Below are 25684 nucleotides of genomic sequence, written 5' to 3'. Positions count from 1 at the left end.
CTACATGCACAAATCATGATACTTTAATACAAACTGAAACATTTGTATTCATAAATATGTCTCTATTTGAACAAAATGCTGCACATTAATGTAATTCTTAACTCTGCAGACACCGGTTGAAAAGCATTTGTTTTAGTGTAGTGACGCACATTTGCGAATTTTTCAAATCGTGTACACGTTAATGAATTGCACTGGGCCTTGTTCGTTGGTAGTTGTGTGTGTGGGGGACGTGAAATGCTGTAAACTGCGAAAATTAAGTCTCAAAATCCAAATGAACCGAACAAGATCGACTCGAACTAGACGTCAATTAATGCACGTGTGTCACCTGATCCACATATGCATGGATTCCTTTTTGCATGAGCAATTTATGATATATTAATGCAGAACAGAACATTTTTATTCGCAAACATGTCTGTATTTGTACAAATCGCTGCACAATCATTTAATCCCGAATTCCACAGACTCAAATTGAAAGGCATTTGTTTGTGGTTAGTAAGATACATGTATAAAATGTATGCAGTACATGGATAATTGTGCGTGCATCTATTAATCATTTTGAGTCTAATTTCATCCCATAGGTATAGGCCTACATCAGTTCAGTCAGACACTATTTTGGCAATACAACAGGGCAGTTATTATCAAGTCAAGTACTGCTATCTAAATGAATGGGGAAAGACCAAACTTCCCAAAGCCGTTTGTTAAGATTATGTTTCAATAACACATTTCAAATCAAAAACTGTATTAAAAAAATATATATATCTGACAACAACAGTATAAATGTGACTGAAATCATGCTAAAATTATAATGTACATCCAGATATAAAAATCTATCAAAAAGGCTCTTTAAAAGAGCAGTACAGCCCTTCTTATACATGCCATATTGAACTATGTGATTTCTCCCATTTATTTCTCTATGAGTGGTCTGTCTCTTCCTCCTTATGCTGAATCTGGTGCATATGCGCCTGCATGTGAAGCATTTGTGCTGACTCACGTTAGGAAGAAGTCAGCCTTGCTCTTGGAATTGCTGATGAATTGCAGGTAGCTGCCTTCAGAGGAGAGAGACTGCTGATATTCCTTCTCTTTCATCCCCAGGGAGCGCCGCAGACTGACAAACACCGGCCCAGCGTACGTCTCCATCCTGAAGTCCTTCACGCAGTCACAAACACAACACAATTCCATATAAATATCTTTTGCATAATTCAAGCAAAACAAGCACATGCTCAACAATTGCTTAGTAATTCAGTCACATTTTGTGGTATGGTACAGCAAAAAAAAAAATGCTAAAATTATAGTAAGCAGTGTTCGCTCTTTCCTTTAACATACCTTATGGATTTGAGTAACCTCAAGATTGTAGTCATCCTCAGACAACTCATCCTAAAAACACAAAATATATGATCAATAATGAAAAGTATTCATATCGTACAGTTGATTACATGCTTTTGCAGGTAATGTTTGTCGTTTAAGTGTGTGAGAGAGAGAGATGCAAAAGAGCTTTGACCCCCAGACAACAGGCAGCACATTCATGCGTCATACTGCTGCCTAAGCAGACTAGATTCAATAGAATCAGGGGTCTGCAACATCTATGTGTGTGTTTGTTTCCGAACAAGCACAAGACCATGAGTGCAACAACCACAATACAAAATAGGTTGAGTAGATAATAATCAAGGGATGTGTTTGCCTCATTCACAAATCTGTGTGGATCACTGAAAATGGCAACAGAAAGCTATATTGAAAAAAGGGGGAAGAGGTCAATGTTTTAAGTCTATCCATGTGTGTTACCACAATATTCATGTGAAATCAAGTTTATTATAATCTGAGTACATTTTAATGTGTATAATTGGTTTTAAAACACTTTATTCATGACTATATTCACAAAATAGCATGAGATCGATTGCCTTACTGGTTTCATAAAATGGTTTACAACATAAAAAGGCATATTTTTTTTCACAAAACTATAATTTATTTTACTTAAGTTCCCTGATATGTAAATATGTATTTTAGCATGGCTGTAACATCTTATTGACAGCATCCAGGACCAGAACCATGCAATTCGTTGTATGGTTTTACCATACTAAAAATGTAGTCAGGGGTGCCAACTGGTAGTCCTTGTCTTGTCCTGGTTTGCTGGTGGCCCTGTATTTCTTTTAGGCATCAGTGAATGCCACAGTCACTGCGGTTTCAATATTCTATCATCTCAATAAGAAAATGTATTTATAGAAAGCATTGCAATGCTACATGAATAATCTATGAAACATCAAAAATGTGACAAGCCTATGTGGGAAAAAATTAGTCATGCACATACAGTACCACGTTCAGAGATGAATAGTACTGTCTTGTTCCTCTATAATACACTAAAGCTTAGAAATACATTGTGTATCAGGCTTATGCGTATTATTTACTTATACCATTTACCCAACTGCATTCTACACTATTTTTCACTACTGATTTCTGCTTTAACCTTTCTCCCCTCTCTTGTGGCGCTACCATGCACTGAGGACTATTGCATTGTTTGAATTCTGTCCCTCCTCCACAATGTGTGCAATATAATGGTGTTTGTTACCGAAATACTTAGTTATTCTTCCACACCCTCTGCTCTGTTGCTCTTGAGCAAATTACCAGGATAAAAACAGCTCTAATCAAGCTAAACACATTGTAATATGGTGCCCCTTCAGCACCACAAACACACAGTCTCCATGGAAAGATCAGACTAAATATGGTCCTCTCTATGGAGCTTGCCCTCATACTAATTAATGGTAAATGGAACATGCCTGTCTCCTTGGAGGTCTTTGATACCAAAGCTTTTGTCTCTCTCACCTTTTATTTCAATATGCAATTCAACATTGAAAATGTAATGTGAGCTACCCTGTTTATATTCTTGTGATTCTATTTTGGTTTGATTGCAATGATCTGTGACTGATAAATTCAGATCAATTTGTTCATATCAGTTTGAGTGGTAGATGTTAGACTAGTTGATATTAGTGATGTCTGCGGGGAAAACAACATAAAAAGATTTGCATAATGTCCTTTGATAAAACTGATTAAGGAAAAATGTTATGGTGAATTAAAAAAAAAAATCTAAAATACCTCTAAGTGGGCTTTCTATCTGATTTTCTTAGTAAAACTTCATAATAGCTTTGTAAATGGGCATAAATTTAAATACTCGTATACAGTAACTAATAGACATACTGTAGTAAGAGATGGCATCGGTTATCGGTGCCACACATTTTTTATTTTTAATGGCATATCTGATAACTGTACATCTGTAAATAGCATATCTGTACATTGTAATTCTAAGGGTGTATTCTATATGTATTACTGTATTGTATTATATTTTTTATTATTGTGTTATATTATATTTTATTGCCTTTATTATGTCTGTGCTTTATCCGCTCTGGATGCTCCTGTTACAAAGACTAATTCTTTTTGTGTGTGTGTGTGTGTGTGTGACATACTTGGCAATAAAGCTCATTCTGATCCTGATCTCCTGTTACAAAGACTAATTCTTTTTGTGTGTGTGTGTGTGTGTGACATACTTGGCAATAAAGCTCATTCTGATCCTGATACGGATGAAAGAAAATTGTATATGCTTTATATATCTTCTGCACAGACCCCTAGGAGTCCTCAAATGGATCAAATACTCTAGCTCTAACTGCATCTTTGCCATTGTAATCTTTTCTTTAAGATGGAAGAAGTAATATTCAATAGGGACTGGATGATGTATAGGTTCATAAACATGTGTATACTCACAGGTAAAGGGTTGTCAATGGTGTTCTGCACAGCGGCACACAGCCCTTCCTTCATCATACAGGTGAGACTGTAAAACTCATGCTGCTGGTCGATCTCAAACAGACCCAGCAGATTCCATTGCTGCCTCAGTCTTCCCCACCGTCTCCTCTTCACTGTGCGTCTGTGTCGGCTCACACCTGGCCCTGACATCTCCATCTACATCATACAATAGACATGTACTTATATACAGGACTCCTTAGTAAAAACGACATGCATGTCCACATATTTTTAAAAGTTTTTTGTGAGTGTGTTTATGTATATATGAGACATTAATATATTTTACTGCACTCATGTTTTATTGACAAAGGGTTTTGTCATCATCTTGAAACTGGTTAAGGTCTCCCTGACAACAGAACAAAATCTGTATCTGTTCAAGTGCATTATCAGAGGACTTAAGGTCCTGTCACTCAAGACAGGAAAATAATTATTAATTATTTGTTATTCTTTTTTTCTAGTGAATGCAGCACCATCACGGTGGAACAGAGCACCTGCAGCAGGTCATAGCACAAATCTGACATGCCATCAGCTGCAATAAATGCGCTGCTCCTTTAAGACACTAGTGTGTTGTTTGCACATGAGGAAATCATAGTTTCAAACAATATTGGCTCATAGTTTAGCCAAAGCCGATTTAGTTTGTCCTCCCAAGTGTCATGTGCCTAAATGGGGTTTTCAGCCCTGTACACTGAGTGCCAGAGAAATATTTAATCAGACGTAAGTTCATTTGTTTCAGTGATGGTAATCAGCTGTTCTGCATAAAGAAATCCAATTTTACAATATCAGTCTTCAGCTTTTCCCTCTCTAAATGCAGCCTGGGACTTAAAAAGACCTCTGTCATCAGATCCTCATATGAAGTGCAGAATTAAGAGCAAGTCAAAGTCCAAAATAACGTATACTTTCATTATTCTGAATTCAGACAAAGACCGTTTTTGATGAACATTTAAACAAACCAACGAATATTAAAACAGGAAGAGCCAGTCGAACTGTCAGGGGAACTTCAGTTTACCTTCAGTTCGACAAAAATAACAGAAACAAGGTCTTTTCAGTCTAATAATAACAGATGTGCACGTACCTCAGCGCGATTCATTATGGGTCCTCTAATACATGTCCTCGTCCGTCCGCCGGGTCGTGGATGGGGCCAGTGCGTGGAATGAGCAGCTCGAGCTCTATCAGTCTCTCATCAGAACGAGCGAGCGCGACTGCAGCGGCCCATCCCACACACACGCTTAGTTACCGAAAACACGGACCTGAACGACCAATTGCCAAATATGCAGACACAAACAGCCAAAACTATTAGTTGTTGATAGTAGATTGATATTTTACACGTATTACAACCTTTGACTAAGATTCTTACACATAGTACATTCTCTCTATTCATGTCATTTATATATATATAAACATAATACTTATATTATAAATACACTGTAACATTCATTCTCTATTGATATGATGATACACATTAAAAAGTGTGGTTCCATAAAGAACCTTTAACATCCATGGCACAAACATAGTGGGAAAAGTTTTTTTAGATTATTTTCAATGTACTTTACACTTAGAAAAATATGGTTCTTGTATGGAATTACTGCAGAAACCACCCTTCGAAACGTTTAAGAGTTTATGACAAGTACATGATAGATAGATAGACAGATAGATAAAACAAGAAAGAAACAAAAACAACAATATAAAAAGTTAAGCATATTTCTATTCGTTTTAATGTGGGATTGTTTATGGTATTACAGAAAGTTCTCTTTCTTATTCTTTTTAGATTGGTGTCCTGAATTATTTTGCTGCTAGAAGCAAGCACTCCAGCTTATAAATCCATCTATTTACAACATAAATGAACAGTTGAAACTCCTCAACTTAAAGCATAAAGAAAAATCCCATATTCCATTTAGAGGTCTTCCAGATACACAGTATACATATATCTGCCCTATCTCTTAGGTGCCAAAATTGTGTTCTCATGTATTATTTGCTTTTATCTCCCTGACTATGGAAAGAATTCTCCAAAGCTAAGCATGTCACAGGTAGTGTGGTCTTCAGTCAAGGTTGTGGCCATTAGATGCACAAAGCTCAAACAGACTACTGTGTAGCTACATGTTCAGTACTGCTTTGGCTATTAATGAAATCTATTTTGCTGTTTATTTTAAGAACCACCTAAACATGTCTAATGACTGGAATCCAGGCGAGCAGCTTTAGAGTTCATCTTCACGTGGCTGTGTACATGAAGTTGTACATGAGTGAAATCAACACAGTTCGTTCTTGTGACCAGATGAATCATAAAAGCCTGGAGAGTCTTAATCAACTTTCTTAGGTTTTCGATTCTTCCACGTTACCACCCCTATGAAGGTGCCTGCAAAAAAACAATGAAGGTAAATTTGGTCACTAGAGCAGAACATGTTAAACTTGATATACTACTAACATTTTCATGTTGACAGATTGCTTGCTTACCAACAAAAAGTAAGAGGATTAATGCTGCAACTCCAGGAAGTATGACTGAATATTCTCGTGGAAGAAAATAACTGTGGATCACATGGTCACTGTCCACGAAAGGCTGGAAGAAGGGCAGAACTTCAATATTTTTTCAGTACCATATCAAACAAGGCATGTTATGGGTGTCATATCAATTTGGAAAACTGCAAAACAAATTTCTATGATTTAAATGTTGTTAAAGTTTAAGCATTAAACACCACTTACCAATACTATGACCCAAATGGTGTAATACGTAAACAGTAACAGACTAAAACCAACAAGTCCAAAACCAACAGCTTGATCTGCTCCGGTTGCCTGAAAATAAATTGTTTTTATCAAACTCAAACATAAGTGCAAATTACATTTAATATGTCTCATTCATTTAAAATAAAATGTAAACATACAATAATAAACATATTTTAAAACAAATAAAATAAATATTTAATTTTGAGGAATTCATATGTTGTCTGAAATAAACAAATGATGTGTTTTTAAGTCAAGTTTTTCTTGCAAACATACACGCTCGTGGTGTGTTTATGAAGGGTCTTTATGTCTGGATCTCCGTGGGAGGTCAAATTATTCATTACATTAGCTATCATGAACAAATAAATACTTTTTAAGAAATACATTTAAATGAACAAATCAGAACTATTTTTGTATTAGTGAATTATTTATGTCGTCTAATTACGGACTGTACAGTGTGAAACTCTTGTGCAGCTAATTAATCATATTAACTAGATAGTTAGACAGTTAGCAACTAGGAACAACGCGGCGACCTACAAATAAGCGTAATATTAATACACATACAAACAAACGACAAAAAAAATAACACTTCCACGTCTATTTCAGATCATCTTACCATTATGAACGTGTCACTCACTTCCGCATGCAACCAAAATGTCCCAATAGACGATTTTGAAATGTACTTCCGACTAACAACGGAAGTCGTGCTAGGAATTGTAGTTTTTTTTTTATCTCTAAATGTTCCAGCACACGAGGGCGCTCAAAGACAGATTCTGGTTAGAAGCCGCGCTAAATGCACATCTCATATTAAAATATGATCTTTTTTTTGTAGCAGAAAGCGAGGATAGCTGAGTTACAGCAGTGAAATCCTAAAAGAGCACCATCCTCCTGCAAGTCACAGAAGCAGTTTCAAGACTATGATGTTAAATTAAACAACTGGTATCATCTGGTTATCTTGTTTAATTTGATATATAGCACCCACAGAATATCTACGTCAAATATACTAAGTTAAAGGAACCAAGTTTAGTAAACTAAGTTAAGAGAATAACTCAAAGATTAAACAAAATGTTTATAGTTTATAGAATGTTTATATTATATTTAGTCTCAGCCTCATTACTACAGCCAATTTAATCCTTCATTATTATTACTACTATGCCCAATTGTCCTGTTTCAAACTGTATTTATTAAACATTTATATTACTAAAAATAAATATTAGCACATATTCCATGTACTGTCAATAAAAAAAACATACATCAAAAGTAAATCATTCATCATGGTGAGTTAATAGCTGGATGTTGTTAAATAAATCACACAACAAAGATTATTATTTATTATGATACCCAACATTATCTTTATTTCCCCAAAACAATGCATACAGATAATTTCACCTGACAGTTACATTAAAGAAAGAAACATTCACATTTGAGTGTAGAAATGTAATTCTGGTCCATCATTCGAAAGTATCCTCTCCATGCATGAAACCAAACATAAGACAAGAAAACTTTGGAGCAACACCACATTGCTTATGTGTGATCTTAATATATAAATATTTGTCACAATCAGAAAAATACATTCATTTCCATAGTACTTTAGTGGTAAACTCATTTATATACTATATGTTATATATTTTTAAAGAAATCTCCAGAATATATTTTACTTTATGAATGTTGCTGTCATTAATATGGACGTTATCATGGAAAGCTTTCTGTAAGTGCATAGCTTTCATCATTTTTGATAGTAAAGGAGAAATGAAGAGAAACATTCTGGAGAATGTGCGTGACATTAGTTAGTCTTCAGAATTTAAGTGCTGTTGTAGTGAACTTTACATATTTATCATCTGAGGTTTCAGTATCCTGGAGCCTGTGCTGCTCAATGCAGTTAATCCTTAGATTTGCATATTTAAATCAAACTCATAACTAATCAGTTTTATATACACGTTCATAATATATATATATATATATATATATATAAGCTAAATGTTGGATTTTATTTTGTCCTTTTAATTCTTTTCTTTAAAATGTTAATATAGCATGAACAATTTTTAGCAAATGGCTGCAATATAACAAAGAGTGAAAAATTTAAGGGGGTCTGAATACTTTCCGTACCCACTGTATATATTCTCTTCTGCATCTGACTAAAAACCATTACAAAAGTGTTTGTAAGAGAAAGAGAGAGAAAGAACAAGAACCACTGACGGACATCATTTCACCACAAATGTTAGACATTAAAGAATTATTTGACATCAAGGTTGAGGGGAAAAATCCCCCTGAAACAGATTCCAGTGAACCAGCCTGCTGGCTCGAAAATACAAAAATGACAGGATAAAGTTATTGTTCTTAGTTGCGAATCGCTTTTTTGTGTAAGAGTAGAAGAAAGACAAAGACTAAACAACAAGAACAATTAGATATGTTTTTCAGTGTCTTCAGAGAATCCCTTTATATACTAGCTAAGCAGAAAGATCCAGAACACTAGGCTTTATCAGGCCACATAACTATCATACTGTATATTTTGCCCTTTAAAAGTTAGTGTTACTTTTAATTCCCAGGTGTACTAATCCTGCAGGGAAGCAGCTGGATCATGCCACAGACTCATTTTTTCGCTTTAAATGGCATGAATAACAAGAAAATTCATATTAATTTAAAACACTTTTAAAACACAAATACCCTCACCTCTGCAGTGTACTAGAGCAGTGAATCTCAACCTTTTGGCGTACCGGACCCCAGTCCAATTCAGAACCATCCTCAAGGACCCCCAGAACAAAACTGACTCATCTATGTATCATTTGTGTGTCTTTGTGAGGACCAAATGCAGTCAAGTATAATTAAAGTTAGCTGACTTGTCCAGTATTTGGCCATATCATCAGCTATACTGGATTTTTCTTTCGTGGGAACATGTCATGTCAAAATATACAAAATTTATACAAAAATTCATACTTTATATGGACCCCCTGGCCTTACGTCAAGGACCACTAGGGGTCCACGGACCCCTGGTTGAGAAACACTGTACTAGAGAACAGTGATTCTGTTTAAATGTGTAATTTTAAGCTACCGGACAGGTGAAATATTTTAGGGCTAAAAAGAACTCATTAAAATGGGCTTTTACAAAACAACAGGCCCACATTGCACTTTTCTCTCAACTGACAAAAAAAGGGAATATAACCCACAATGTCAGACTTGAATGTGGTGAATGCTCTCAGATCAACTGAGAAAGATTCATCTCCATGACAAAGATCATGAATAACTAAATAGATGACAAACAAGCAGTGCATGACAGAGAAACACTGAAAACTGGGCTTTCCGTTCTCTCCGTTTCACTGTCATGCCTGTTGTACACGGTTTCCTATTGCCAAGGACAGACGTGTGACTATGAGTCACTGTCTCTGATCTAGCCCTACAAACAATGCAATTATTCAGCTGCATTTTACAACAAGGATTCTCCAAATCAATTGCTCTTAATATTTTAGCTGCACAATGTAGGATCTCAGTGGGCTATGGCATTTTGATACCGACAAGACCCTAGTGAGAGAATGCCACAAATGGCTTAGCAGTGCTGTCAGAGCCAAAACTCATAGTCACAGGAATATTCAAAGCTGAAATGAAAAGCAAAGTGAAAGATAAGAATATTGACAGACGAAGTTAGAAACACACTGAGAATTTTACTTACTAAAAGAGAAAGAAAAAATTCATACTTTATACGGCCCCCCTGGCTTTACGTCAAGGACCACTAGGGGTCCACGGACCCCTGGTTGAGAAACACTGTACTAGAGAACAGTGATTCTGTTTAAATGTGTAATTTTAAGCTACCGGACAGGTGAAATATTTTAGGGCTAAAAAGAACTCATTAAAATGGGCTTTTACAAAACAACAGGCCCACATTGCACTTTTCTCTCAACTGACAAAAAAAGGGAATATAACCCACAATGTCAGACTTGAATGTGGTGAATGCTCTCAGATCAACTGAGAAAGATTCATCTCCATGACAAAGATCATGAATAACTAAATAGATGACAAACAAGCAGTGCATGACAGAGAAACACTGAAAACTGGGCTTTCCGTTCTCTCCGTTTCACTGTCATGCCTGTTGTACACGGTTTCCTATTGCCAAGGACAGACGTGTGACTATGAGTCACTGTCTCTGATCTAGCCCTACAAACAATGCAATTATTCAGCTGCATTTTACAACAAGGATTCTCCAAATCAATTGCTCTTAATATTTTAGCTGCACAATGTAGGATCTCAGTGGGCTATGGCATTTTGATACCGACAAGACCCTAGTGAGAGAATGCCACAAATGGCTTAGCAGTGCTGTCAGAGCCAAAACTCATAGTCACAGGAATATTCAAAGCTGAAATGAAAAGCAAAGTGAAAGATAAGAATATTGACAGACGAAGTTAGAAACACACTGAGAATTTTACTTACTAAAAGAGAAAGAGAAAGAAAGAAAAAGAGAAAGAGAGGGGGGCAGTACAGTATATTTATGTATTTCATGTTCACCAGTCCAGCAGGAACATATGTAAGCAAACTATTGCCCACCTCTGAGAAACAAGCACAAGTGTTGAGATACTGAAAGTGGTTATATGGGGGAATGGCTTAACTGTTTTCTTTGCCTCAGACATATTTGTATGGCCAGCCATACATGATTTCATGCATATTATTCCATGTTTATCGCTGGTTACTGACTAAACTGCATTATTATATTGTATGCAAGGGCAGGTGGATTTCAGTGGTTTGTATATAATAGGGGTGTGAAATGCATCATAAAGAAATATAAGACATTAAATCATCCCACCTCAAAACATTAAATATCTGAAAAGCTGCTAAAATTTTAATATAACATTGAACTGAATTTTCTTTCTAAAACCTTTGGACTGCCCTCATATTTCACAGTGTTAGACTGAAGCTCCCATCTTGCCTCATTTCTTAAGGCATTTCAAGTAGTTTGTATTCTCAGAATCCGCTGTAAAATATTTATGATTCATTCATTTTTAATCATAGAACAATGAACGTCCCCACCACCGTTTTTTCAGCAAATGTAATGCATGATTAGGGTGTTACAGTTGTAATAGGCGAGTAATATGTCAGACCCATAAGAGGAGCAAGTTGTGACGTCAGGTGCCCACTCTCACATCCAGTCTCTGTCTTGCTCTCGCCATCATTTCAAAATAAAAATTGGCTGTGTGAGAGAGTGACTGCTGTGGCCTTGGAGATCTAATGGCTCTCAATCACCACCGGTTCAAAAACACCCGCAGACACCCTGCCAAAGAGTAAAAGAACACATGATATTATAACAGTAAAATACAAAATACACTACTGGAAACTCAGGAATGAATTACATTTAAAACACGTTAAAATAGAAAACAGTTCTTTTTGAATTGCAAGAATATTTCATAATATAACTGTATTTACTGCATTTTATAAACAAATAAATTCAGCCTTGGTGTGCATAAGATGAAAACAGAGTTTTTTTAATGTTTTCAAATCTTACAGACCTAAAAACTTTTGAATGGTAGTACAAGTACACTGTAAAAAATATATAATTTTTAGTAGAAGTTATAAATAAAACAAAGATTATTGGATTATGTTTTACAGGAAAATACTTCAGTTGATCTGCTTCAAATTTTTACATTTAATTCAAGGTTACTTTCCGTTTCTTTGTAATTGTTTGTGATATTTACTAGCAATTTTTGAGTGAAAATTGTTTCTACACCAATTCTTTTTTTCAGTGTAATAAACGAATGAATAATTGAATTCATACTACTTAAATTTATAACCGGAACACTAAATTAAAAGGCATATAAAAGAGAGCACCAGTTTACCTGTTGACAAGCTGGATGCCACTCAATGCTGTGGTACCATCCCTACTGACGAACAGTGTTAAATTGCTGTCTGTGAGAGAAAGAGTGACAGAATGATCAGCTTCAGAGAAGTGAAGGCTTCACAAGAGGGGAAAACCCTCACATATATGTATCAGTAATCAAAGTGTTGAATTCAAATAAGCTTAAGAGGAACTAATGGTGCTAAATAGTTAATACGTCCAAATGTTTTCTCAACACACCTTCATTGTTGCTAAAATCTGCAAAGTTCTGACTCTGCACAATCTTCTCCACAATATCATCTGCATCAATGCGCGTGTCGTCCACCCATGTGGGATGGTTCTCCACAGAGTCCTTCTTTCTCCTGTGTAGATATACAGAATAGATACTTCTTATCTTTCAAATCAACTCAGTCATGTTATACTTCGGGTTTTAAATACATGCCATTTCTTCTTGTGCAGATTAACATAAGACAACAAAGTCATTTAGTATCTTGATGTTGCCAGTGACTCCGCACCTTGAGGGTCTGTTTGGGGGCAGAGCAGGTCGTGGAGGACGTGGGGGTCTCTCTGGTTTTACAAGCTCTTTCTCTGGCTCTACGGGGCTCTCAATAGTCGTAGACGTCCCTCCTGATGTGTTGCTGCTGCTGGTGGAGGTGTTCCGCCGGTGCTGGGACAGATCTGTCAGGCTGGAGGAGTGAGAGTGCTCTGTACTGTAGCCTGCGTGGAGGACAAGCACATCCCACAAGACTAAGGGTGAGTAGCAGTTCTTGTGATTATAATCAGCAGTGTAGTGAAAGAAAAAAAAAATTGTTCAAAGGAATGTAAGAATTTTATTTTTTACTTTAACTTTTCAACCCACTACAGTTCAAAGGTTTTTGAAAGAAATTCATATTCAGACAAGGATGCATTAAATTAGTTAAAAAAAAAGTGACAGTAAAGACATTCTTAATGCTACAAACGATTTCAAATAAACGCTGTTCTTTACACAGAAATAAATTAATTTTAAAAGATTTTAAATAGTAAAAACAGTAATATTGTGAAATATTATTACAATTTAAAATGACAGTTTTCTGTATTTTTGGTGAGAATAAGATCTTTCTTTTAAAAACATTAAAAATCTCTCACCGACCCTCAAACATCTGAATGGTAGTGTATGCAAATGAAAAAGTACACTCACTTTTCTGAAGTGAAATTTTCTCTCAATAAATGTTTGTGATTTTAGAACACAAAAATCTCTGTATAAATCTTGTCTCCTGTATCATATTGTAAATTGCTTAAGATTTTATTCAGTTGTAAATCTAAATGATTACATGTAAATTTGATGTTTTTGAAAATAAAAATACAATTAAGATAGAAGTGTAGTTTGAAGTTGTTGTTTTTTTATACTGTAATCAGCTATAATCTGTACCTGATGCTCTTTTGATCATGCCCTGAGTCCCACCTGAGATTTTGCTCTGTTGGCTGGCAAAGCTGGAGTTGCGAGAGTGTCCCGTGTGAAACACTTCATCTGGACTGGACAGGTTCTCCTCCAATCCCTCCTGAAGTCCTCCTAAGAACAAACAACCTCAGGTTAGCACCATTCATTTCGAAAGCCCAAAATATATAACAAAAACAATATACCAAGTCCTTACCAAGTCATCATAAAATACTGTGCATTTTTAATACAATTGTAAATGTGTAAAGCATTTATCTACTTGTTAACATTCTCCAAATTTCATCATTTCAGAGATGGTCTACTGTAGGTGTGTTGGTTATACCAGAGTTGTTCACACAGGGTCTGCTCTTGATTGATCGGCGAGTGCTGCCACCATGGGGCGGTGCAGAGTGGTCAGCGGTGCCCTCTCCCTTGCGGTCCAGCTGCAGAGAGGGGTCCTGCCCAGCCATGGCAATGGTCTTAGCTGTGCTCACAGGCCTGAGGAAATGGAGAAAGCAAGTTTAGATGTCATCAGCGAGCAATAAGAGCATGTGTTCTCTCAATAATTTATACTTACACATTGACTACAAATGTAAACAAGAGAGGAGCTATACTGAGCATGGATCAAGATAACTATACAACAGTTTCTAAGCACAGTGCACTTTCTTTACGCCAAGGCCCCTCATTGTCCACAACCACATTTATTTTCATTTACAGAACTTAGTAGTGTCCATAGATTTAAAAAACTAAAACAATTATAGTTAAAATAATTGCATTTAAAAACTCCAGACGTTTTAATAGCTGAATCCCACTTATTTTAACAAAGAATTGACATGGCATTTTTCATTCACTCATGATTTAATTTATAAGAATTAACGATAATAATTTTTACCTGGTAAAATAGTTAAGAACTTGGCATAACTAGAAAAAAATTAATTCTTTATAAGGGTTTAGCAATTTACATGACCTTTTCCAGGGATAGAAATCACACATTTAAAATTTATACTCAAAATCTGGTTCTTCAAAGGAAAAATAGCCGTTGATGGGGTGAAAAAAATACATTATTTTTAGTTGTTTTAGCTTATTTCCATTCTTGGTTTGTCTTATTTTAAATCATTTAAAATCATCTTGAGGCCCCATTTGAAGTTTGCTGAGGGGCCCTAACGGGGTTGAAAACCATTCAAAACATTTTGATGGGGACATCGGATGCAAAATTCACTTTTACATGGTGTTTGCTTATAAATGTCGGACTGTCTGACGGACCGTCCCGTATTAGCATATTTCTCCCCTCAGCCAGTTGTATGCTGTCCGCCATTTTCTCCGCCCTTGAGCAGCTGTAGCAAGAACAATGTCTCGCAAGCAATGCAGGTGTTTTGCAGTTGGATGTAAATTGAAAATAAGATTCTTCATTTTCTCCCAACATGAGAGCCACTGAGGACATAGTGAATTAGTTTTGTTTTTGATGGTAAGGCGCCACCATATACACAAAAAACAGAAGAGAGGGGCGGGGTGAGCAGTAGCTCATTATCATTTAAAGAGACATGCACCAAAACGGGTCGCTGTGAACAGAGCTGTTTTTAACAAGGTAAAAAGGGTGTTGTTTTACACGACCATTGAGAAATTTGAACCAAAGTATTTGGCAGACATTTCATGAAGACCCTAAAGAATCATACCAACCTGTGGAAAATGGGCATCTGCTGCCCCCTTTAAGAAATAGTAAATTCAGTAACACACTCACATTTTAAAGCAGGGATCTCCAGAGAGAAGGGTCATACCAATAGTAACCTGGGAAGAAAGATGAAAATATTACAAAATAAAAGGTGAAATGTAAAACCAAATCTGTCTCATAACAAAATGCATTTGGATAGTAAAATAGACTGCTTGTGGGAACCTACACATGAAATCTAGATTAAAATGAGTCAAAATTACAAAAATATCTATGATTAAATGTCTTTTTCCCTTCATATTTTTCCTCCTGACAAGTCTACAAGACAGTGAGTCAGTCAGTCATTACAGGGACTGACTGTGGGTTGATGAGAGGGTTTGACCAGTCACATGTCACCCACACAGTGTAGAAACTCTAGATGACAGTGTTTGTATTGAGGGCAAATAGTCTAATAAAAGGTGCTAAGATTAATGCAGAGAAATAGGTTCCTGGCCTTTATAGATGAAAAAGAGACAGTGTTTGAGCTTTTGGTTTGACTGACCGAGGCTGTTCAAAATGGACATGTGTACTGTCAGTCCAAAAATGAGATGAGAGATGGACAGGGCCTACCTCCATATGCACAAGCATTTACACAGAGACACACTCACCTTGAGTATGGAGTTGTCCTGCCGAGTGTTCTTGGTGTCGTAGCCCTCTAGTATACAGCAGCGAACAGTGGAGCCTGAACCAGCAAACTCCGCCAAGTTGAGGTCAGCAAAGCCTAGCTGGAGATGAGAGAGGAGAATAAATAAGACTTTATCATCAGTTCAGCCATACAAAAAATGATAGCTCTAAACTTTTCCAAACAGGTTTTTGAGTAAGTTCTCCAGTTTTTCCACAGTTATACCATTAGCTTTATGAGCATGACACCAGGAATAACTCAGGACATAAATCCATTTCCTATTTATCTTTATTTTTTAACATCTAGCCTTATTTATTCAAGGTACATTTTATTTAGAGTAAAAAAAGATAAATATAAAAACAGAAGTTTGTCACGAATCTTGAAAGCTAGTTTAGGGAAAAGAGCAGTAGCTCATTATCATTTAAAGAGACATGCACCAAAACGGGTCGCTGTGAACAGAGCTGTTTTTAACAAGGTAAAAAGGGTGTTGTTTTACACGACCATTGAGAAATTTGAACCAAAGTATTTGGCAGACATTTCATGAAGACCCTAAAGAATCATACCAACCTGTGGAAAATGGGCATCTGCTGCCCCCTTTAAGAAATAGTAAATTCAGTAACACACTCACATTTTAAAGCAGGGATCTCCAGAGAGAAGGGTCATACCAATAGTAACCTGGGAAGAAAGATGAAAATATTACAAAATAAAAGGTGAAATGTAAAACCAAATCTGTCTCATAACAAAATGCATTTGGATAGTAAAATAGACTGCTTGTGGGAACCTACACATGAAATCTAGATTAAAATGAGTCAAAATTACAAAAATATCTATGATTAAATGTCTTTTTCCCTTCATATTTTTCCTCCTGACAAGTCTACAAGACAGTGAGTCAGTCAGTCATTACAGGGACTGACTGTGGGTTGATGAGAGGGTTTGACCAGTCACATGTCACCCACACAGTGTAGAAACTCTAGATGACAGTGTTTGTATTGAGGGCAAATAGTCTAATAAAAGGTGCTAAGATTAATGCAGAGAAATAGGTTCCTGGCCTTTATAGATGAAAAAGAGACAGTGTTTGAGCTTTTGGTTTGACTGACCGAGGCTGTTCAAAATGGACATGTGTACTGTCAGTCCAAAAATGAGATGAGAGATGGACAGGGCCTACCTCCATATGCACAAGCATTTACACAGAGACACACTCACCTTGAGTATGGAGTTGTCCTGCCGAGTGTTCTTGGTGTCGTAGCCCTCTAGTATACAGCAGCGAACAGTGGAGCCTGAACCAGCAAACTCCGCCAAGTTGAGGTCAGCAAAGCCTAGCTGGAGATGAGAGAGGAGAATAAATAAGACTTTATCATCAGTTCAGCCATACAAAAAATGATAGCTCTAAACTTTTCCAAACAGGTTTTTGAGTAAGTTCTCCAGTTTTTCCACAGTTATACCATTAGCTTTATGAGCATGACACCAGGAATAACTCAGGACATAAATCCATTTCCTATTTATCTTTATTTTTTAACATCTAGCCTTATTTATTCAAGGTACATTTTATTTAGAGTAAAAAAAGATAAATATAAAAACAGAAGTTTGTCACGAATCTTGAAAGCTAGTTTAGGGAAAAGGAAAGCAAAGGGTTAACTCTTAAGGGCTCTCTTATATAACTACAGGCATGTGAAGTTGGCAGAGTCAGTCATGCATGAAATCTCTTCTCTGTTTCTCACTCGATAAAGGTTTCTCCAACACTACCAGTAAGCATTCTTGTTGCTTTTTTCATACATTTATCTCCCTTTCTCACTCTTCTTTCTCAGCAGTGTGTTCTTGCTCGAAAAATTCTATTAACCTTGGTTAATGATATAACGGTAGCTGATATAATTCTTTCCATTTCCTTTATTGGATGAATACCCTATACAGTCAGCACTGATGCACGTGACCAGCTGGCCTTTAAAAATCATTGATGTGTGATATTACAGCAAGGGATAAAGGGACAAATGCACAGACACACACAGAATGATATGTTTTATTATCTCACCTCAGTGAGAGAAAGACGAACCCACCATAAATATTTTTGAAAAATATTTTTTACTGCCCATGAACAGAATTTTGTATCAATGTTAATACATCTTTGTGTACCCATAAGATTAGAATATCATCATATATTAACCTTAAAAAAAACATTCATTAGTTTCCATGGATTAATGCAAGTAATAATTCACATGTCATCAAATAAACCTCTACAGGACTGCGGCTCTCTAGGACTGAACTTGCCTACCCCTGCTCTAGAGGAATACAAATGCTTGTATATTTAAGACTATTTGTCAGACTATTCTTCTTGCAATTATGTTAGTTTCTAATAAGCTAAATGACCAATAGTTTGCTCATTTTAAATCATTTAGTGCAGTATTTAGTGCCGGAGAGTGTTATGAACCCTGGGTGTACAGTTTAGTCTCTACACCTGCTTGAAAAAGGAGACAATAAAAAGCAGGAGAGAACGAAACATTAGGGTATTTTCACATCTTCTCACAGATCTGTGCATGCGTCTGTGGCCTTCCTTATCTATATTTGCTTTTCCACTGCTGCCTTTAGCACAAACCGTTTCCTCTGTCCTTTCTAGAAATGACTCCTGTGACTGTCCTTAAAAGGTTTACGTGGTTTATTCCAGACAACCTTGGTTTTCTGTGCTCTTTTTGAGACTGACAATTAGCATGTGATTTCAGGATTCACAAATATTTTAATTTATCAAATTTATGTTAACTCATTTCAGTTCAATGACACGTATTAACTGATAAGATTACGGTCAATGTACTGTAGCATTCAAAAATTTGCCACAGCAAAGGCTCCCTTTAATTCATCTTAAAGGTCACATGCACCCCCTCCTTCCTGTGTTTCTCGCTTATTCCCGGTTACAGTCCATAGATTTGACCTCTCTCGTTCCCTGCTTCTGCTGCGCCAGCACACAGTTCTGACACGGTTCTCCCGTTCAGGACGTAAGGGATCGGTAAATGAAGAGAAAAGGACACGGATGTACACTCCCAAACAAAACATCCTCCTGTAACTCATTACAAACACAAACATGCTAAACATGTCTTTCTCTGCAGTAATTTGGCCATGATGACCTGAACCAGCAGCATCACAATATGACTATGGCCCCGATCAGACAGAACATGTTTTTCAGGTATGAAAACGCAAGGCGCACCGCACCTTCTGGTGTCTCTGTCACCGCTAGAATCTTTGGTTTGCTGTTAAGTAAACTGTCATATTAGCAGAAACTTAAGAAAAAAATACAGCTCCGGGTAACCCGCGACAGCTACCACAAGTTTCTCCTCCATCATTGCAGTCTCCGGACGTCCCAAGCAACCGTAAACTTCCGTCACCACAACGGAAGGCCCGCCTCTCCATTCATTCGATTGGACAATGGAAAAAAAAGACGTCTTTTCTGCTCAGAGTTGATTTTTTTTTCAACTTCAGGCGCTAAGAGCGCCCCTACAAAACCGCGAGGCACAGCAGGCGACTTAAACACGAGGCGCCCGGGGCGCATAAACAGTGCGCAAGGCGCTCACTGCTAGTAGAAAACAATTTGAAAAAGGCGTTATAAAAATTAAGCAGCACAGCGGTTTTCAACATTGGTAATAATAAGAAATGTTTCTTTAGCACAAAATCAGCATATGAGAGTTCAATGTGATGCTGAAGACTAAAGTAATGACTGCTAAAAATTCAGCTTTGCCATATATATATATATATATATATATAAACACCTTTTTATATGTAATCACACTGAGGGCCTTTACCTGTTTAGGGAATGTCTCATATCCTTTGTTTGTTGATACAAGAGGGATGGCCTGTGTCAGGCTTTCCTGTATTACTGAAAATATGTGTTCAGCTTTTTGTCTATTATCAGTTACTGCTTGAATGTATTGTACAATTAACGCAGGGTGGTACAAGCAATGATAACTGTGTGGTTTAGAGATTCTCAAGGTGTGGAAACACATGTCTGACAGGCCCAGACCAGATGACTGAATCCCTAACTCTAACCTCCCACAGCATTACACCCTTTTTATTTATGCAGTATTTCCTGCACATGTGGTGCCCTGCGTGTCGTGTAGTACAGTATGTATATTTGTGTATAAGCATGTGACTCACAAGAGATTTGTGTTTGTAAACATATAAAGGCCCAAGGAAAAAAAAAACAGACCTTTTGTAATTACAGAGTGTGAGAAAAAATGTGTAACAGAGACAGTACGTGAGGAAGAAACAATTACACGGAGAGTGAGAAAAAAGGGATGAGGGATGAGCTCTTACCTTTGAAAAAGCCTTTCCACCTTTAAGTTCCTGCAGGGAAAAAGAGAAAGAGAGAGAGAGAGATTATTTGTTATGCAATGTTTGCTATTGGTGTGGTGACGCTACGAGGCAAAAGGAGTGAAGGGTAAAGAGAGCAAAGGAAACCATGAGACAGCAGATATCCTGTATGGAGTAAACCAAACATATGAACTCCATACCTCCATAATCTGACTGTTAAGCTGGATAAGGGTGTTTTTTCAACTGTGGGCACTTTTATGTCCCATGGGCATTTTTATTTTTATTTAAACTAACAGATTTCAATTGTAAGAAGGTCATATTAAAATAGTTTGGAAACAATATCTAACAGTTAATCTTTATTGCCTTTGTTAAATTTTATTGTTTCACCCTTGTCCTAGACCCAGATCTTTTAATTGTATTTAAAAATCATGTTTTTGATGATATTCTAAACAAAGCCTGAAGCAAGTGTCAGTGAACACAATACAACCCATGTGATGTGTAAAAAAAACAACAACAAAAAAACAAGGTAGCACAATATTTTTATTGTGTCTTAAATTTTTGTGCAAAAAAAGTGTGAAAATGTTATTTAACTTTGTGTATGTATAATACATAAAATAGCTTTGAAGTTAACTTTAGCAAGACATAGAAGTCTGGCATTTTATTTACCAAAAAAAAAAAAAAAAGTAATTTCCTCCACAGTCCACAGGGCCAAAGGTGTCCATAGCTACACACCCTTTAAAAATGCTTTGAAAATATTATTTATCACTTCAGATTAAAACAAGCTATTAATATTATTTTTGCAGGGCTGAAAAGAGAGTTCTTTGATATATTATAATGGTTGTGTTGTTGAGATGCGTGTTACAGGATTAAGATGAAATCTATGTGCGTGTGAGTAAGACTAACCTTACGCACAGACACTCGGCAGATGCAGGGGTCCAAGACCCCAGTGGCAGGACTGGCACTCATCCTACACACAAAGGAGAACTTCTTTCGCCAGCGAACACAGTTCTCCTGAACCTCCTGCCTGTGGAGAGAAACAGAGAGAAAATTAGTTATCAGCATTATTACAAATCTTTATGAGGCGGCCAGTGAAACATTACTGAGGAGACCACAGATAAAACAAACAAAACAATGAACTCTATGATGATTAACAAATGGCCAATATCGTCATTTTGGATGATTTTTCAGAAAGTTCACAGGGTTGCATATCATTGCAAAAGTCTGGCCAGAGATGCTGAACACTTTTGTGCAGTCTATTCACTGGGACTAATCGCTCTTCACCACAACAGTCCATCTTTGTGAAACAACAGGACTTTGCACAGGAAATGAGAGCGTTAAGAAACCTACTAGAACACAGCTGAGCTTTCAGACACAAATGAAGCTAGACTGTGGCAGCAGAAGACGTAAAAGAGACTGTACAGTATGAAATGCCAAAGGAACCATTCTCATTCTTTCATCTCTGCAGACCTCTTTGATGAAAGTGGGTCAATATGTTCTCCCTTCGCTTTCTGTTATGTTCCTTTTCATCATACTCCATTCCTGCAGCTCTATTGCACTGCACCGCTCTCTTACATCCCCAACCACATTCATAAACTCTTGGTGGATTGTAAAAGTTATGTCTATTTGTTAGTTAACTCAAAATATTCATTTCAGTTTATACAGTAAGAAATATTGTGTTAATTTTGAAGTGAAAAAGCTTAAGTTTGAGGCCAGTGATGTGTTCTGGAGTTATTTTTAATAATCCCATGAATTAAATGTACATATCAACATTTTCATTATTCACTGAAACATATAGTTTAACTGAGTAGAATCAATTCATAGCCTGTTGTCAGCCCTTAAATAAAAATATAGGCCTTTATATAATTCACAGACACTAAATTGTCAAAATGCATACATTTACACCGATTATACGACCAAGGTTTTACATTAATCCTTCTATTGCATTCAAATCCATATTGGACCATAAAATCCATAGTTTTTAGTATGGGAACCAAACTTTGCAAATGTTTTAAGACTATCAAAATAAAAGTATTTAATAAGTCAAAATTGTACATTGTTATTTTGTGTGTGTGTGTGTGTGTATATATATGTGTGTGTTCTGGGTCAATTTTGACCAGGGTATCAACTGAGTATTAATTTTTAGATAATTCCTTAAAATTTATATTGAATATATTTTATATATTCTACAAAATTGATAAGATCAGCCTTCTGTAAATTTATCAGGGAGGGTTTTTTTCACAGTGATAGGGCCCTTTTCTTGATTTTCACTTTTGGGCTATACCAGTTAAATTTATTTTCTCTTATATATACTATAATATACTGGATCATGCATAATCATACTACACATGCAAAAAAAATATCTCTAAATATTGTACAATAGTAAATGTTCTTAGGTAGGGCATCTTCCCCGCCACCTTTATCAGACATCTCTCCCTGGGTCATAACGAAATTCAAAGTAATTTTTATATCCAGACACAGGTGACAATTCTTTAAGAACATTATCCGGCCGCTAATATGGAGACAGCAATCAAAAAACAAGCACTATTGTGTCTGTCTCACTAGATAAAGCTCTTGACTGTGAGGTTTTACCCGCCTGTTTCCACACTGTTATCCTTCATATTGTACGGTGCCTGGAGGAAGATTTGATGGCCTCCTCCTGTCCTTTATTTACCCTGGGCTTGTTGCCAAGGCATCTGTCCCTGATATCCGCCAGCATGCCATGGAAAATGAGTACGGATAAAGGCACATCCATTACCCGAGTGTGACCCTGAACAGAATGACCCTCCACTAGTACCACACACACACCAACTGCTGATGGGCTACAGGTCACGTTTGACTGAGCTAGATATGCCTGATCACAAAGATAGACTTAGCATCCCAGACTAAACAGTTAGTTATTTAGTCAGTAAACTGAAAATCATTTCCCTTTCAAAAGCAAATTGTGAACCAAAACTACTCAGGTACATATTACGCAGTTGAAGCGGAGGAAGACTTCCACACTTACTCCACATGACACACACACACACACGTCTGGAGCTACAGCACAAGTCCAACTGGCAGTCCACAAAACCACTGTCGCACAGCATGACTGGACAAACCTATAGGGTTATTCAGTCATCACATTAGGTTGTAGGGAAATGCAGAAAGCCATGGGCTTCCTCGGGAAGTCCTAATGGGGTTTTTTAAAAGCGGTTTTACATTTATATGTAACAAAGTCTGTGGTTATTATTCCCTGAAAAGACTTTGAAGTTTAGTTTTACAAGAAATTACACGGTCATACCTCAAACATGAACTCTGAAACTGCTGTGTACAAACTAAAGTTTCTACTATATATATTACAATTTAGTTCTGAAGATCTTTAGTTGTGAACATCAAACAGAATATGGATGAAAAACAATGCTTCTCTGCATGGGGTCCATTTCGACAGGGCAAAAGACATAAGAATCAGCCACTATGACTCAATGGCAGTAAACTCACATACACATGAACCCAAAGACACAAAGATATGCACTGTTAAAGTGGTGTTCTACATATTCTCAGATGGTATGTACTCAGGGTGACTCAGAACACCCCTGATTCACAAAACAAATGGAGACTGGAGGTAATTTATCCATTAAACACACACACAGCTCCAACAGCCCTTCTGAAAAAACCCACTACAAAGCTGTTGTCACTAACCACACATTACATGGGAAAGATAATCTGTTGTATGAACAACCTGGCAAGCAATAAATGCCTGCTAAGTCACTTGTGCTGCAATGAAAACATCTAACTTTACTGTAACAACTTCCTTAATGATATCTGCGACATGAACAAAGCTGATAAAACTCCCATTCTTTCACAATTAAGAGACAAAGTAGGTACTTTTCCGTTATGAAGCAATTTCTTTTTATTCACTACTTTTGACAAATTTGAAAATAAATAAATAAACCAAAAATGAGCCAGCCAACTCAAGGTTAACTCAATAAGCACTCCCATTTGCTGTATTAAAACATAATTTGGTGTGACATAGTGGTTAAACATCACAACAGGTAGGTTTGAATCACTTGAGAGATGACTCATGAGCTATTACTGCTGTGCTCTAGAGGAAGGCACTGAACCCCCGGTATGCTCCAAGGGGACTGTCCAAATATACTGTATATCCACAAGTCAATGTGGATAAAAGGGTCTGCAATAAGATTGATCTCCCCAATATCCACGACATGTGAGACTGTGGTATAAAGATTAACAACTGACTTCATATCATGATTGATGACTGCTATAATATTATGAGACGTGACACTCACTAGTCATAACTGTATCAAATGATAGCAAGCTCATTAAAGTGTAAAACCTCATAGACCTCATTAGGGTTTAATAAACAAGGATGGGTCCTCTCTGGACTCACATCTCAATATCAAAACAATGATTAGGTTGCTGTTGTTATGAGAATGTAAATAATCTGTCGTGTGTATGTGGTGGTAAAGATCTGGTGTCACGGCTTTTGTTTATGTGATGCCCCTTTAAGTCAAACACTTGTGGTGACTCTGCCTACCAGTTTCTATGGGTTTTCTAGAAACCGATGAGGATTTTAATGCTGGCTACCAATGGAAATTAACATTTTTGACATTACTATTGCTCAAACTTGATGTTAGGGACAGTGTTTCCCACAAACTTAAACTATTTGTGGTGGCATTTCTGGAATTTATGAAATAATTGATATTCGATACCATTTTTGATCCCACAAGGAAAAACTGCCACAACTTTAAAGGGATCATATGATGTTGCTAAAAAGAACGTCTCGGTTACATATGGTAACCCTCGTTCCCTGAAGGAGGAGAACTGCTGGGCAAGTTCTCCACCGTGTCGCCGAAAAGGCCGGCCTGGGACACGGGGGTGTTCAAGAATCGTGTCTTGTCCGTCTCGTGCATGTCAGCCAGTCACAGCCAGAAATGGCGCTCCTGGACCACCATAGTGGACATCGCACGACCCTGAGACCGCGCCGTAACCTTCGTCGCTCGTGGCGCGAGGTCTGCCGCGGTGCGGAGTTTTCTGCGAACTTCCGGGTCGTGACCACCCTCATGCAAGTCCCTCAGTGCCTTGGCCTGGTGCACTTGCAATCACGCCGTAGCGTGTAAGGCGGAGGCAGCTTCTCCACAGGTCGTATAAGCATCGCTGGCCAGTCGAGTACCTACAGACCCGGGAGGGGAGGCACGGTTCTCCCTGCCGGTTGGAGGCGGTATTAGGACACAACTGCATCGCAACCGACCGCTCCACCGGGGGGACCCTTGTAACCCCCTAGCTGCCCCACCATCGAGGGTGGTGAGGGAGAAGGAACCAGCAGATCGGTTTCCGGCAGTAAAA

At 37.2% G+C, this 25684-nt stretch overlaps 3 protein-coding genes across 8 annotated transcripts in view; all 3 read right to left on the bottom strand.

Moving 5' to 3' along the window:
* Positions 1-5050, bottom strand: part of LOC107664401 (phosphatidylinositol 4-phosphate 5-kinase-like protein 1) — a 13461-nt gene extending 8411 nt beyond the window's left edge. The window contains exons 1-4 of the mRNA XM_016454958.1: positions 4856-5050; positions 3748-3942; positions 1324-1374; positions 992-1146 (exon numbers count right to left, since the gene is read on the bottom strand). Coding sequence (XP_016310444.1) covers positions 992-1146; positions 1324-1374; positions 3748-3942; positions 4856-4870 — 416 coding nt within the window. The 5' untranslated portion in view covers positions 4871-5050. The remainder of the gene's footprint in view (positions 1-991; positions 1147-1323; positions 1375-3747; positions 3943-4855) is intronic.
* Positions 5051-5478: 428 nt separating this feature from the next.
* LOC107664400 (dolichol phosphate-mannose biosynthesis regulatory protein-like) lies at positions 5479-7179 on the bottom strand. Its single transcript, XM_016454957.1, has 4 exons — positions 7112-7179; positions 6478-6567; positions 6232-6334; positions 5479-6133 (listed from the first exon to the last, which is right to left on the bottom strand). Exons 1-4 carry the CDS (start codon positions 7112-7114, stop codon positions 6078-6080), a joined length of 252 nt encoding a protein of 83 aa, XP_016310443.1. The 5' UTR covers positions 7115-7179; the 3' UTR covers positions 5479-6077.
* A 3053-nt stretch (positions 7180-10232) lies between these two features.
* LOC107664417 (protein FAM102A-like) overlaps positions 10233-25684 on the bottom strand; it is a 39009-nt gene continuing 23557 nt past the window's right edge. For 4 of the 6 annotated variants that reach the window (XM_016454985.1, XM_016454987.1, XM_016454983.1 and 1 more), the window contains exons 4-13: positions 21245-21365; positions 20345-20374; positions 17255-17371; positions 16680-16726; positions 14068-14222; positions 13719-13859; positions 12826-13027; positions 12551-12672; positions 12312-12381; positions 10233-11749 (exon numbers count right to left, since the gene is read on the bottom strand). In XM_016454985.1, the coding sequence (XP_016310471.1) occupies positions 11704-11749; positions 12312-12381; positions 12551-12672; positions 12826-13027; positions 13719-13859; positions 14068-14222; positions 16680-16726; positions 17255-17371; positions 20345-20374; positions 21245-21365 (1051 nt within the window). In that variant the 3' untranslated portion in view covers positions 10233-11703. Of the gene's footprint in view, positions 11750-12311; positions 12382-12550; positions 12673-12825; positions 13028-13718; positions 13860-14067; positions 14223-15462; positions 15510-16679; positions 16727-17254; positions 17372-20344; positions 20375-21244; positions 21366-25684 lie in introns of all 6 variants that reach the window. The other 2 variants (XM_016454988.1, XM_016454984.1) reach the window with 2 other exon arrangements.

Source organism: Sinocyclocheilus anshuiensis, unplaced genomic scaffold (genome assembly GCF_001515605.1).
Source record: "Sinocyclocheilus anshuiensis isolate Anshui unplaced genomic scaffold, SAMN03320099.WGS_v1.1 scaffold351, whole genome shotgun sequence".
Classification (NCBI taxonomy): domain Eukaryota; kingdom Metazoa; phylum Chordata; class Actinopteri; order Cypriniformes; family Cyprinidae; genus Sinocyclocheilus; species Sinocyclocheilus anshuiensis.
This window is presented reverse-complemented; position numbering and strand designations above follow the sequence as displayed.

Bases quoted from the DNA above. Each gene is read 5' to 3' on its own strand.
- LOC107664400 (XM_016454957.1), bottom strand. The intron at 6,335-6,477 runs GTAAGTGGTGTT...CCCTTCTTCCAG, and splicing joins CCATTTGGGTCATAGTATTG to CCTTTCGTGGACAGTGACCA. The intron at 6,134-6,231 runs GTAAGCAAGCAA...GTTTTTTTGCAG, and splicing joins AATCCTCTTACTTTTTGTTG to GCACCTTCATAGGGGTGGTA.